The following is a 16,206-nucleotide window of genomic DNA, read 5'->3' as shown; positions in this document are numbered from 1 at the left end:
TTGACATACTGTGGATTTTTCTCAATTAATCTACCACGTAGGTGCTGCTGATGCCATCTGAATATAAAGCTAGTTCATAGTTTAGTTTGCTTATTTTCATAATAATAAGAGAAATGATCCTCAAAAATTGGGCCTCTGTTCAAAAGTCTTTAATTTATAAAAAAAACCCAGAGACTAAAAAGGTTGCAAGATGACTTCCCAAAGCCCAGAGACAAAGTTTCCTGTTGTCTAGCATAGCGCTCATGACAGGGGACCACGTTATCACTCACTGCAATCAGATATTGTCATAGATGTAAAATGCATCAATGCACTTACAAATACAAAGTGTGCCTGTCAAAATCAGTGGAAGATTTACGTGGGTTCTTAGATCTTGGGTCTGGTGATAAATCCACCACTCAGTAATGTGCAGGTCCAGAGTTGAACAGACAACTGAACCTTCTGTAACATCATTTCATGATTCCATGACCAAAAAACATTTAATAACATGGTCAGGTTTTGCTATGAATCTGGAATCCAGATTGTGGCATCCTTATTTACCTAAGACATCAACTTCGTATTTGATTTCCTTTTCTCCTGCCACACTGGTAGCCACACATACATACTGTCCCCGGTCGGCTTCTAGGGTACTCAAGATTTCTAGTTTCTTCCCACCAGCTTCTGTACGGACGTTGTCACTGGTTTTCACAGGTACGCCATCTTTTAACCAGGTGAGAACTGGAGGAGGGTTGCCCGTAGCTTTACACTCTAGTGTCAGTGAATGAGCAATAATCACTTGCTTACTCAGAGGCACAGCCAAGTCACCTTCAATCATTGGAGGAACTAGGTAGAAAAAAGTAACATTTCAGGCATCTTCGAAATCCCAGTGGAATACAGGAGATTTTTGTTTTCATGTAGTTTGACCATAGAAACGATATACATGTCTGTCTCCTTCTAAGCTGTTAAGGAAAGAATTTCTTGGGTTAGCTGATCTGCAACTACTGTCAATATTGTGGGATACTCTGTGCTACGTCTCGCTTACAAAGGGTAGATAGCAGCAGAGAATGTTCTTAGTCCTGAAAACAACTTTACCTCGTCCATAAAAACCAAATGGTATAGATGCTCCATGTGCCATGGACAAATGGTTGGGCAAATGAATGGACCGCCTCTTGTTAACTGTATCTTTTTAAAATATTTTTTCCAAGTCATGGGACAAATTCTTCCCATTTCTATCCATGCATATTGAAAATGACCAAACCCACCAGGACTTTATTAGTGAATGAATTCGATGTTGGCATATTTGAAAGCATAGACAGAAAGGCATATGATTACAGCACGTATTTTTTCCTTACCATAGACATCCACATGGAATGATTTTTCAGCAGTTCCAGCAACATTGGTGACATGACATGTGTATGTTGCTGAATCAGAAACCTGTGCTCGAGGGATATGAAGAAATCGTCCTTTATCAATATAAAGGGCTTGTGAGCCGGATATGACTGGCTGGCTGTCCTTATACCAAGTAATAGCAGGCATTGGAAGTCCCCGAGTTTCACATTCCAGTTTAATTATGCTGTTGATCAGTGCTGATATTTCTGTGGTGACATTCCCTCCTTTAATATTAGGTGGTACTACAAAGGATTGCAGAAAAGAAACAAGTCTTTTAGCTTTAGCTTTAGCATCTGTACCAGACTCCTAAATGCTGTAAAGAATGCATTTAAAGTAGATGTGAATTAAAGACAATTAGGAACTCAATGATTTATCTACTGATAGTCAACTGCCTGTCTTTTCAAACTTTATCACCTTCCTCTTGGGTTTTGATTTCAGTAAGAGCAGAAAGTCACAGGGTTCATTTCAGGGGTTCATTTAAGTCCAAAAGATCGTTACATAACTAGTTTGACCATAGAAATGATATACATGTCTGTCTCCTTCATTACATAACTAAGAAAGTTATGTTGAACAAACAAAGGGAAACAAAATAAAACCCCACTTAAAGTGGATATGATACATTTGAAATGAGGCCAAGGGACCAGGAAATGTCACATCCTGTACAACTGCATGCCTTCTCCCCGCAAAATACTAAAGGTCTAAGTGCCTTCAGAACCAGTTACTGGGAAGAGCTGCGGAATCTGCCAACTTTTGCTTCTTACAGGTTTTTGTTTCGTTGTTATTGCCTTTTTTTTTTTTTTTTTTTAGCTGCCAAGAGTTCATTCACTCAACTATACTCATCTAACCAGCTACATGTACATCTTCTGTAATTTAGCAACCACATTCCTGGCCTCACACCACATGAGAACTCTGTGTGAGTTGGAAAAACGACTCAAGTGGCTCAATCCTGCTACATCTTTTGACTCTGGTCATTCCAGGCTTGTGCTACAAACTGCAACAAGTTAAAAGAAATCAAATGGCATGTGCCTGAACTGGGAGTACCTTAATATTATTTTATGAAACTTTTATTTTAGAATAGGGTATATTCTAGAATGCTTTTCTTACAGTTGGACTAAGGTTATAGGTTTCAGAAGGAAGATCACGGAGGTAAAACACCCTCCTCATCAGATCATATCAAAGGTACAAATCATCAGCATGACTTATCACTGATGATGTTAACCTTAATAATCTGGTTGTGGTAGCTTTTGCTAGGTTTCTCCTTCATAAAGTTACTCTCCTTTCCCCCTTTTGGGGGAAAGGGATCACTCTTTTCAGCCCATACATACGGGGTGGGGAGTTAGGTTCTATTTTCTTGAGAGGAGAACACCTACCTAATTTTTTTGGAGTTATCCTATAAAACTTTGTTTCTCGTCTCCAATTTATTCACTTATTCAACAATTTATTTATATCAACATGAATTCATGGAAACTTATTTTATACCTTGGGTTATGATCTAAATACTACATGGTTTAATTTGTTGTTCAGATCAATCCAGTTTTGACCACTGGGAACCATTTCATTTGGCTCCTATGTTCCTTTGGCATATTCACGCCATGCTACTATTTTAGTACTTTTTTACCTTCTGGCTCTACTACATGCTGTAGGCTCATCTTGTATATTCCCTGCTCCAGCCCTGAATTAACCATTTTCCTGAGAAGCCTTGGTTCCTTTAAGTGGAAAAAGATATTAGAAAACAAGAGCTGGATGTGAATAGAGTACCATAATATTTTCTGATAACCGTTCTCAGAACTAGCTCACAGTGACAAACATTCATATACACATTTCTTTTTTGTCACACATAATTTAAGGAAATATCTACTACAGTGTGAAGCAAACCTGGTGGTAGGATAATTTTCCTATAAGGTAGTTTAATATACAGCTCAAAGAAGCCAACAATGGCTCATAGGTGAGGCATGGAGATGCTAAGCTAAGAATACATTTTTACGTTTTTAAATGGTTGGGAAAAAAATCAAAATAATACTAATATTACTTTGTGACATGTAAAAATTATATGAAATTCAAACTTCAGTGTCTGTAAATAAAGTTTTATTGGTATATAGTCCCACTGATTTGTTTACATATTGTCTATGGTTACTTTCTCCCTCTAATAACTGAGTCAGGTAGTTGCAAAAAAATAGCAAATATGGTGTTCTCATTGCTTCTCACTCCTGCTGAGCTTACCATCAATTTAAGTGACACAGTTATAACTCAACAGCATTTCAAATTGCCATGCATATCACCATGGCATGATATTTTATTTTATTTTTATTCTCAGTGCATACTTCTCATGTCAAAACAAGAAGGAGAAAAGTAGACTTTAAAACACCTTTTTAAAGCACAACACAGTGAGGATTATTTTGTTATAAACGAATGGCAAAGCATCATTTATTTTGTAATAATACTATTGCTGTAATACTATTGCTGTTTTGAAAGATTACAATACACACCAACACACTAGACTCATCATGTTATCTCCAATTCAAAGGAAAACAACAGTTGGATAAATCATAAAATGTAAAATGGACTGACTCATAATAACAGAATTTCTTCTCAAAAATAAAAAGTCAAAATGAGGCTACAACCAAAAAAAATTTTTTTTTCTGAGTGGTTCATATGTTAGCCAAGCAAGAAAAGCCATTTACCAACAGTGATTTAATTAAAATCAGGGATGATCACAGTCAGTAGTCACAGAAATGTGTCCACAGAAATCTTAAATCTTTGTTTGAGATTATTAGCCTTTGCATGACAATAATTGCTGGAAGACATGAGACCACTGGGAGCAACGTTGATAGTTAATTCTTTTTTAAAGGCAACTTTTCTGAACAGTATTCTTGGCTCTTGGCAAACTAACAGATGTTACTGATACTGCTTTTGGTTTGAGGAGTCAATGCCAAGTCTGAAGAAACTAAAGAATTAGTCTCTAAGAATAGTCTGCGTGGAACAACTACAGACAAAAAATATTTTCAAAGAAATCTTAAAAAAAAAAACAAACCAAAAAACCCCAACACTAACTCGTTACAACCTGAAGTGGAATCTGCTAAGATATGGTACAACTGATGGCAGCAGGAAAAGGCTCAGACAAATTTATAAAGCTTATTAAAATATAAGGTTTTAAAAGTCTATATTCCTTCTGTTACTTACCAGCAAGCACTCTGTGTAAAATACTCAATGTTCTGGAACCAGAAGTGTCAATGGTATATTTTATTTGCTCTTATGGACTTAAACATCATCAGTTCCATGAATTTTTTGTTATAAGTAGAAGCTGAATATAAAGACTTGTCTACCATTGAGCAGTTCAGCGCCTTAATGGTGCTAAACTTATATTTTAATTTTTTGAGCTCAGTGCTGAGACTACTTTTTCAGAATGAAAAGAACTGTCCTCGAACACTATTACTGAATACTGTTGAATGATTTTGGAAATTGGTTTTTGCTACAAATTTGCTAATGTTTCTTAATGAATTCAACCTAAAATTACCAGATCAAAACAGCACTTAAGTGCAAAACTTATACTATGGTAGTCATTCTGTCTGAATCACAATTATGTCAAGCGACATTTATACATTTTCCATGCTGTCAAACAAAACTGAGATCTCCATTGCCCTACAGATTTGCCCTGGATATATTTTCTGAGCTCAAATTTCAGTTTCAGCAATGTCTCTTAGACCTTGATAAAAATACAAAGGAAATTTCCATGTTCAAAGTTCATTTATCTCTGAGAATGAACCTTTAATTATTCAGTCTGCGATACGGCATGCTAGAAGTCAATTATCAAAAGAATATAAGAGAATTCTATAAATGCCTTCCAAACAATGAGTATGGTCATTTAAAATAATATGTTTGTGAACTGATGTCAGTATTTGACAGTATCTGTCTACATGAAAAAACATTTTCCAAGAGGAAATACATAAAATCTCATTATAGAACAACATTGACATTAACATGAACATTTGCAATCAATTTTAGTGAGAGGGATCACTAATTTTGACCTCCACTTAAAATATTACCCCTTCCCTCCAAAGAATTCCATTAATCCAATCTGTAGACTTGTATGACAAAAAAATTTATAATTTTAAAAACTATTCAAAAAAAGAATTTTATCAATAGATAATTAGTAGAAATTTATTTCTATCTTGATATATAAATACCTACATAGTATCTTTGACTTTGTCTCATGGTCTGCAAAACCTAAAATATTTACTATCTTGCCCTTTATACAAAAGGTTTGCCAAGTCTTGCTATAGACAATTAATGAATACAAATTCAAGCCACCATTTTGAAACCTTAAGGAAGAGCATTTTATTCAGATTTAAAATTTTAATTTTGCTTTGAGACTACTTATGTCATATGTTAATCTGTAAACATATATCAAACTTTTGGTTCAAAGTGCCTAAATCAGCTGGCTAGCCTAATTAGTTGGATGACACATTAATGAAAGCAAGAACATATGTTCAAATAAGTCCCTACCCACCATGAATGTTTTACAAAGGAATATCATTTGTACTGGAAAATATCTGCATTTTTGAAGTTGAGAAAAATTACTCAAAGAACATTTCTAATTGACGTCAGAACAACACACCATCTACTGCTTAAATTTGCCAAATAAACGTCACTTCCTATTTCAATTTAATTCATATATACTTTTCTGGGACCTTATTTCTGTTTGACGAAGGTTGTTACAGATAAAGGTAATAAACACACTGCACATTAAAATGCACTGCACATATACATTCAAAGACTTACACACACTTTGGAGAAGCACTTAGACTTCTTAAACTCAAACACGGACCTCAAGTTAAAAATCTTTGCCTCAGAATTAATAGCTATGAATTTACACAATCTCCCCCTGGGACATTAAAAGCTCTTTTATTTCCTTCCTTTTTTCACATCTTTCCCCCCCCTCTCCGCCCCCCCCCCCCACTCCATCTTTTATTTTTCACTCTTATTCTGCCTCTATTTCTTTCTTTATTCGGGCACAATGTGCATTTCTGCCTTTCAAGTGCATCAGCTGTTTTGTCCTCATGTTGGTATGTAAATAAGGAAAACAAATGAATCAAATGTCATACAAAACACATTCTCAATCTGAAATCTACATAACTTTTCCTGACAGCCCAACTATGGCATCTGTTTCATTCATTCTTAGGAATAAAAAGCATTTTCATAAGTGAAATAAAATAAGCTTAAGGTTACCCACTTGGAGGTGCAGCCAAGCATACTAGAAAGGAGATGCATTATTTCCTAGTTATAATAATCAAAACTTCACAATGTCATAATATCTTTCATCTCAGACAATCCTAGAAATTTTAATCATTATAGTTCCCTCTCTTCTGGGTGCCTGAAGGCGTTATATAGACTGCACAAGACGATCTGAAATAAAAGAACCCAAGTCCTTGGGAAATAGGTGTCTTACAGAATCACCAAAATGTATGCATCATAGACACTGGCAATGATACAACAATGTAGAGAAGACCACTCAAAAGCTTAGGGGAAATTTTGCACCTATTATTTGAATGTCTGGTTCTGGTAAGAGATCAATGGTGGCAATAACATTTATGTTTGACTTGGATTCATGACTGCCAATCTTTCAGTAATGCTACTCTTTTTTTTTGGAGGACATGTCTTTTCATGATTAGATTCTTCCAAGGCTTCTATTTATAGGTAGAAATGATTTAAAAGCATGCATTAAATAAAATCTCTTTGATTCAAGAGAGCTACTTAAACTTTATATAAAGACACTAACATTGAAAAAGGGAAATCTGCAATCCAGTGAAGTTATATAGAAGTCAAGCTAGTAAGCCAATACAATCACTAAGTAAATAATGAAAAATGAGTAACATTAGTAAACTCTCAGTATAAGCCAGGTGACCCAGTAAGGTATCTAGCTTTTGATCCTCACAATAACACTATTAAATAGGTGCTATTATTATGTCCATTTTACAGATGAGGAAACTGAAGATCAGAGGGTAGGCAATTTGTCCAAAGTCATAAAGCTAGTGAGTGACGGAAATTGGATCTCAACCCAAGTCCGTCTGTCCCAGAAGCCCAAGTTCTTAGCAATGATTAGATCAGTGCTGTCCAATAGAAATATAATGCTAACCATCTACATAATAAAAATTTTTCTAGTAGCCACACCAAAAGAATTAAAAACAGAGGAAATTAGTTTTAATAATATATTAAACTATTATATATATTTATATTATTTATATATACTAAATATATATAAATATTTATATTAAAATATATACAATATATTAAAATATATACAAATAATATATTAAAATATATATAAATATTTATATATTATTTATATATATTAAACATAATATATATAATATATAATTTAGCTATTTATATATAAACATATAATATACTTAATATTATATATATTATATACATAATCATTTTAGATATAATCAATGTAAAATTATCAATTAGATATCTTACAGTATATTTTCAAATTAAGTCTTTTTTATCTGACCTATATTTTATACTTACAGCTTGTCTCATTTTGAACTAGCCACATTTCCAGTGCTCAACAGCTTCATGTGGCTAATGGTTACCATATTGGACAGTATATCACTGGACCATTCATTCATTTATTAGCAAACATTTCTTGAGAGCTACCAGGTATCAGACATTAAAATAGGGAACATGCAAAACTAGGCCCTGCTCTTACGAAGTGTAGCTTTCCTCTTACGAAGTGTAGCAGATAGGTAAATAAATCCATAATTAAGCAATAACCTATCAGACAGTGATATGTATTATGAAGAAAATAAACTTGGACAATAGTGACTGCAAGACTGACTGGCTTGGGAAGATCCTGTAAAGAGGTGATATTCCTGAAGTATCTACACTTTTGAGTGTCATACACTGTGGAGAGACAGAAATCAGTACAGTAATAAGCATGACTGGCCTATTGAATTACTGGGTAATTTGCTGTGCCTGCAACCTAATGTCTATGTGTGTAAAAAATATTAAATGACCTTGGAATTCACTTGCTTCAGGGAATATTGAGATTTTTAGTGAAATGAGGGCTGAATCCTCTGGTAGGGACTTAGCTGGAAGAAAATGGTGGCACAAACATAAGGCATTTAAAATATCACCCTGTGGTCAGAATAAAGACCAAGATGGTTTGAAAACAGAACAACTGAATGGTTTGCATACCATTGGCTTCATTCAATTCATGTATCTCAGTTCTTTTTAGAGGTTTCTGGGTTTTCTTTTTAAAGTCTTTTAAGGATTTAGACATTTGACTTATTATATATTAATCAATCAGGAAATGCCAGACGTCTTGAGTGACATCATTGGAAAATTACTAGACCTCTCAAAGAAATCCAGATGTGATGACAAAATACATTAAAATTGGATGCAATGTTCTAGTCTAGAACACAGAAACTAGGATCTTTCCTCTAATGTAAGTTGCAGTCCAAATTATTCAGCATTGAATAAAAGAACAGTTAACATTAAACCCTGATTTTCAATAATAGTGGGAATTGATAATAACAAAACAAGCATACGAAAATCACACTTACTATAGACCGTGAGTTTTATGTCCTTGGCTTGTTTGCCAGCTGCATTAGATACAGCACACTGGTAGCGACCCTTGTCACTTCTTCGTGCATTCTTTAAATGTAAAACTTGTCCTCTGTCTAGAAGTTCAATATTAGGATCTCCCAAAAATAAAGGCCTAGAAAAAATAAATTGCATTCCATGGGTCCATTTTTATTTTCCTATGTTTCCTCTCTTATTAATAACAACAAAAATCATTAAGTCCTAGGAGATTAAAAATATGAAACAAGGTTTTTTTCTCTATGAATCTAAAAAAAATAAACAATGATATTAGTACTCTTATTCAGAAAAATGGAATTACTAAAGCATTATTATTCATTATTTTCATTAATGAAAGTTAGATAATGATTACTGTGAGATGAAAAGTTCCCTCATTTCAAACTTATTTGTTAAGTATTAATAGAAACCTGGTAGTGTTTTCATTGTTTCTTCCATTCCTCCCCCTCCTTCTCCTCCTCCTTTTTCTTCTTCATCTTTTTTATTTGTTTTCATAGCCAAAATTTCTATCATCATTTAGTAAAGTAAAACTAAGAGTATAGGAGCTTGAGGCCAAGGAATATTAGTTTTAAACCAATATCATTATAATACCTGGAAAAGTATTCACAATAGAATGGTTATTACTTATTAAAGGCAATGATCCTGCCAGCTTTTCTAAAAAGTAGATACTGTAGTAAATATGAATGTTTTTATAATCACAAGTACTTAAATATACTTATGTCAAAAGCAACTCATATATGGTTGTTAAGGAAGTCTTTTCCTACTATACAGTTATTTATTGAATACTATACAATGCTCACTTTACATAACTGGCAGCAGCTTTATGTAATAATTGAAATATCACGTAAAGTCTATAATATCCTAAGATTCATATCTTTTTTTAATGTATATTTATTTTTGAGAGAGACAGAAAGAGAGAGAGAGAGAGAGAGAGAGAGAGAGAGAGAGAGGGAGGGGCAGAGAGACAGGTAGAGACAGAATCTGAAGCAGGCTCCAGGCTCTGAGCTGTCAGAACAAAGCCCAATGCGGGGTTTGAACCCACAAACCAGGAGATCATGACCTGAGTCAAAGTCGGATGCTTAAACAACTGAGCCACCCAGGCACCCCCTAAAATTCATACCTTTAAAATCCACTGATCTTCTTTCAGGAAGACCCATAACTAGTTTTTAAAAAATCTGCAGTGACTTAGCCCATGATAAATAACTAGATGCACTGCTGGATTAGAAGTCTCATCAGACTACAGAATTAAATGGAAACACATTTAATGTTCTGTGGTAGCATCCTTTACGATTTTTTGGCATGTCACTTTGTAGGAAGCTCTCAAAAGCTGAGAGAATAAAGTACCTTAGTTTAATGCATTTTAACTGTTTTTAAAAAGTGAATACTTGATAATGTTACTCAAATTTAAGTAACTTTAAAACTTTTATTGATCATTAATTATGCAAGGAATGTGAAATTTTAAATAAACATAAAAGGAAGTATTATAATAAGAAAAGGTCTGCTTGATTTATTACCCCTAATGTGAGTCTTCTCTCTAGATATCTCACCTTTGTAAGTTTGGTTTCCATTTTTTCACAAGTTTTTTTTTTTCTAAACATTTTCACGCTTTAATGTTTTCCCAAAAGAATCTAGTTCTTACATGTAAATGGTATTGCTTTGTTCTTTCTACTTTCTCTTTTTACCTGACAATAGCTGTAGAGATATTTTTGATATCTATAGCTTGATGTTACTCTTTTTAATTGCTGCACAGTGTTTCAAAATATGACTATGCTGTAAGTTATCTACTCATCTCCTAATATTAAATATTAAGCAGTTTCCACTTTTCTGCCACCACAGTGTTGCAGGGAATATTACCTATTGTCGTACCTGCTCTCATGTGGATGTGCATGAACGTTTCCCTCTCCTAGAACCTGAAAGTGTATTTGCTACATTACAGCATATGGGCCTTCAAATTTGAATAGATATCAACAAATTGCCTTTCAGAATACTAATCTATTTACCACACTCTCGCCAACATTTGGCATTGTTTGAACCTTTATTTATTTGTTTTGCCAATCTGAACTGTGAAAAGCAAAATTCATGTTTTCTTGTTTACATTCTCCAAATTATTGACAGTGAGCATCATTTTTTCTTCCAAGTTTTAATTTAAACTCCAGTTAGTTAATATACAGTGTAATATTTGTTTCATGTGTAGGATTTATGGATTCAGCACTTACATACAACACCCAGTGCTCATCAAAAGTGCCCTCCTCCATACCCATCATCATTTAACCCATCCTCCTGCCCATCTCCCCTCCAGCAACCTTCAGTTTGTTCTCTATTGTTAAGAGTCTGCCTTATGGTTTGCCTCTCTTTTTCCTCCCTATGCTCACCTGTTTTGTTTCTTTTTTTTTTAATGTTTATTAATTTTTGAGAGAGGGACATACTGTGAGTGGGGGAGGGGCAAAGAGAGAGGAAGACACAAAATCCAAAGCAGGCTCCTGACTCTGAGCTGTCAGCATAGAGCCCAACGCAGGGCTGAAACTCACGAGCTATGAGATCACGACCTGAGCTGAAGTCGGACATTTAATGGCCTAAGCCACCCAAGCGCCCCTCATTTGTTTTGTTTCTTAAGTTCCACATATGCATGAAATCATATGGTATATTCTTTCCCTGACTTATTTCACTCAGCACAGTCTCTAGAGTATTGTTTAATACAGCTATTGCTTAACTGAATATTTTTAAATTGCCTGGTTATATCCTCCATACATTTTTCTATGTTGTCAATTTTACTGATTTATTAAAAGTTTGCATACAAACTTTTGCTACTCTTTGCTACTTAAGTCTTAGACACCTGCTCTCAGAAACTATAATGATACTCAAATTGAGACTAGGCTGTGAGAAATAAGCTGTCACGAACAATATGAATCAATACAGCCATATCAGTATAAGCAAACCTCAGTAGCCCTTGAACTTGAAGTCTGGGAAATATCTAATTGCTCTTTTGTGATTGTTTCCTTTTGTCCATTTATAGAGCTAGCTTGAGTATTCATCTTATTGTCATAAATTTCTTTTCTCATAATTCAAACAATCCCATGTAAAAGCAAACTTTTCTCTGCATTTGGATCTTGCATTTTTCATTTTTTATTCTGAGCCTATGGGCAGAATATGTAGTGTCCAATAAGCTTGAGTTCCTCTGTTTCTAAAATAAATTCCCAGCATTTATAGTCTTATAAATCACAAGAATGAAAGGTATTACAAGACTGTGAGAACATCGTTCAACAATATTGTTTTCCTTCATGTTCATTTAATAATATTTATGTGGTTAAAATCATTAAAAGGGAGAAAATCCACATGGATTTCCACATATATTTTCTATCAACTGGACCCTTGCAACAAATAGAGACATGGTACTCACTTGCCATCTTTGAACCAGTGAATAACAGGGAAGGGAGTGCCTTTGACTTGGCATTCGAGAGTGGTGTCATGGTTGAGGACAACAGAGACTTCATTTGGGGAGCTGGCACCTATTATGGTGGGAGGAACTTGAACAAAGACATTTTATCATGAAAATCTATGATTTAGCAAAAACGAATGGGGGGAGGGAGAGCAGATTATTAATGATTTCTATAGTATTTCAGTAAGATTTTAATATTACAAATAAAATATCACATAAAATACCTTCATATTGCATCTGTAGACCCACCCAAATGTTAAATTTAAATATTGGAACACATTCATAAAAAATTTGCTAGCAGGACAATTACCTGCAAGAATTATGGTTGATTAGAACTAATTCATTTTGAGGAGAAGTAAACCCATATGCAAAAAGAGTTTGGAATATAAGTGAGCCGTGAAGCTCATAAAATGCAATTTACTAGTGCTGTACATTTTAGAAAATGAATGACATAATGAATATTAATCTTATAAGGTTCAAAACTGACATATTACAACATAGTGCTATTTAATGTATATTACCCTTGTTTCTTTTAAAGGGCCCCTAGGCTACGCCTGGATGGGGGACATACTATGAAAACGACTATGCTAGTTTTTATTCTCAGAATTATCAAAATATTGAAGAATTCCTGTACACTTCCTGGACTTTGAAATCCTCTCCCTTCATATCATGTTAAGATGTTTGGTCTTCATCTTCAGAGCAATGACTAGCCACCAAAGTAGCTCTGTCGATAGAGAAGGGGTGTGATCAGATTTGTGTTCGGAGATCACATTGGCTAGGGAATGAAGACTGGATTTCAGCGGCAAAGAGTGGAGGAAGGGGAGCAGTTCAGAGGCTATTTTAATTCGGCTTATAAATGATGATACTTTCACAGTTAAAAATGAAAGGAAGTAGATAGTTTAACATTGGATTAGGAAGTAGACTTAACAGGATGTAGGTAGATTTATTAAGTTGGGGAGGAGGAGGTAGAAAAGATGAGTGCCAGGTTCTAGCAGAGGCAAGCTGGTGGATGGGGGTGCTGTGATGGGCATCGCTGAAGATGAGCAGAACAGATACTCATTGACATTTCTGTTTGATATGCCACTGAGACATTCAAGTCAAGACACTGTGGAAAAGACAAGATATATATTCTAAGATCCAGAGAAGTCTGAGCTGGAAATAAAAATTTGGGGAGTCATCAGCACATAGAATTTAAAGTAAATGAGTGCTGAGAGAAATAACAGCAATGAGACTAATGATAGGAAAGATTACTTAGTGTGTTTGTTATAGTCTTTGCTTACATATAAGGATAAATTTGGTAGAGGAAATGCAAAGTACTTCAGGCTCTGAGAAGACTAATGAGAGGGATTATTTTCATGCAAAGCAGTTTAAAAATGGCAATTTGAATGCAGCATCATTCCCAGACTTCATTTCCACCCCAGACTGACAAACATATGCCCATTTTGATGAACAAAACACTGAAAAGGGAGGAATTCATTTTATCACAAAGTAAACTTTAATTGGAAAATACAATTTCACAAGCTAAAATGACAAAACTTTAAATTTATGATTACCATTAAAATTTTATAAATGCCTCATAACCCAATTTATATCCCAATTCTTCTACCCGCACTCAGAATTTTCCCCTCTCAATTAGAATCAGGGCAGAGGTGATTTAGTTATGAGTTAATCAGAATGCAGGGAAAGGAGCATTTGCTATCTCCTCCAGTTCCAGTTACAACCTAGCAGCTTCGGATGTCGACAACATTAATGAGTTTTACTCTGCATCATCCTGTATAATTATTTCCCAGAGAATTTCCTGCCTGCCTAGCAGGAGAAATTGACAAGAGCAGTAATTTACTATTTTATGTGTAATACAGTACCAAACATCCACAGACATCTCTGTATGATAAATAATCAATAGCTTAAAACATTCTATAGCATATGACTCTGGTTAACCAAATCAAAGACAAAATAATGGCAGACCAGAACAAATTACATTTCTCTTATCAATTTCTTTCTAATCTCTTTGCTCTTTCACACTGTCAGCTCCACTCAATTATAAGAAATGCATCTGAAAACTGTAGTATTTTTTTTTAAGTTTATTTATTTATTTTGAGCGAGAGACAGCGAGCACAAGCGGGGGAGGGGCAGAGACAGAAGGAAAGAGAGAATCTTAAGCTGGCTTGGCACTATCAGCGCAGAGCCCAGTGCGCAACTCGAACTCATGAACCGGGAGATCATGACCTGAGCCAAAAGCAAGAGTCAGACTCTTAACCCACTGAGCCACCCATGTGTCCCTGAAAACTGTAGTTTTTTTAAAAGACCATTTCCCTTACCTAGCACATCGATGTTAAAATACTTCTGAGAAGTGCCTGCAATATTAACTGCTTTGCAGGAATATCTTCCTGCATCCTCTGGAGTGGCTCTAAAGAGCTTTAATATCTTTCCATTGTTCGTGATCTGAATACTGCTGCTTTCAGTCACCTTCAAAGGCCAAAATGGTCAGTGTTATTTCCAATCCTAATACAAATGCATAATTAAGAATTGATGTAAAAGTTTTATATCACTATTAATGAGAAAGTCACATCTGAATGGTTTATTTCAGAGGCGGATGCAATGAGTTATGCATATTTTGATGTCTTCATTTACCTGGACGTCATCTTTGTACCACATAATGACAGGAGAAGGAGTACCTTCAACTTCACAAAAGAGATTGGCCAGGTGATTGACCAACACAGATACATTTGTTACTTGTTCTTTATCTTTAATTACTGGAGGAACTGCAAAAAGAGAGAAGTCATGGCTAGACAATTTTATAACAAATATTATTTATGAAGTCTCTTTACACAGGCCTTTAGAAAGCAAATTCTGAGATACATGATAGCTAAGAAAGGCTGGTCATAATTTAAGCACATGCCTTAACATAAAGTGAAATATCTCAACCAATATATATAGTAACCCTTATTAAATTTTTACTCTGTTAGTTCAGAGTTTTATAGTGAAGATAAAACTTAGGATACATTTAAGGAAAACCTAGTTAGTCCACATACCACTGAAAATGCAAACTGCTAGGGTCTTAATGAAGTCATGTGGGACTCACTACTTCGCTGATGGAAGTGTATACTGCCCCGTGTCTATGAAAGCCAATATCCATGAAATTGCTATGTATGTATGTATTGTAGAGACAGTGTGTGAGCAGGGGAGAGAGGCCAAGGGGGAGGGAGAGAGGGAGAGGGAGAGGGAGACGGAGAGGGAGAGGGAGAGAGAGAGAGAGAGAGAGAGAGAGAGAGAGAGAGAATGAATCTCAAGCAGTTTCCATGTGGAGCCTAATGCAAGGCTTGATCCCATGACCCTGGTATCATGATCAGAGTTGAAATCAAGAGTTAGACACTCAACTGACTGGGCCACTCAGATGCGTCAATGAAATTTTAAAATGAACATAACCTGTGACTGCTGCAAAATGACAAATGTACAAGTATTTCAGTGAAGTGCTACTTATACTAACAAACAATTGGTTGCACCTATATGTTCATCATTAATAGATGAAGGTTAAGGAAATCATGGCACAGTCATACAGTGGGATGCTATGTAGATATAAATAAGGGTTAGGAATATTGAATAATCCCCAAGATAGATATGTTAGTAAAATAGACAAGTGTAGAGCCATGTATACAGTATTCTCCTATATGTTTACCTTTTTATACAAAAAAACAGAGAATAAAATATATATTCATATTTTCTTGTTATGCATAAAATATCTCTGGGAAAATACATACACACACACACACACACACACACACACACACACACACACACACACA

The 16,206-nt window shown here is 34.9% G+C and overlaps 1 protein-coding gene across 5 annotated transcripts in view; it reads right to left on the bottom strand.

The window, feature by feature from the left end:
• Window positions 1-16,206, bottom strand: part of HMCN1 (hemicentin 1) — a 492,563-nt gene that overhangs the window by 195,573 nt on the left and 280,784 nt on the right. For all 5 annotated transcript variants that reach the window (XM_040446605.1, XM_040446604.1, XM_040446606.1 and 2 more), the window contains 6 exons: window positions 15,035-15,165; window positions 14,722-14,869; window positions 12,365-12,491; window positions 8,934-9,088; window positions 1,329-1,607; window positions 538-819 (listed from right to left, as the gene is read on the bottom strand). In XM_040446605.1, coding sequence (XP_040302539.1) covers window positions 538-819; window positions 1,329-1,607; window positions 8,934-9,088; window positions 12,365-12,491; window positions 14,722-14,869; window positions 15,035-15,165 — 1,122 coding nt within the window. The remainder of the gene's footprint in view (window positions 1-537; window positions 820-1,328; window positions 1,608-8,933; window positions 9,089-12,364; window positions 12,492-14,721; window positions 14,870-15,034; window positions 15,166-16,206) is intronic.

This window comes from Herpailurus yagouaroundi, unplaced genomic scaffold, assembly GCF_014898765.1.
Source record: "Herpailurus yagouaroundi ecotype Mexico unplaced genomic scaffold, PumYag 195, whole genome shotgun sequence".
Taxonomy (NCBI): domain Eukaryota; kingdom Metazoa; phylum Chordata; class Mammalia; order Carnivora; family Felidae; genus Herpailurus; species Herpailurus yagouaroundi.
This window is presented reverse-complemented; position numbering and strand designations above follow the sequence as displayed.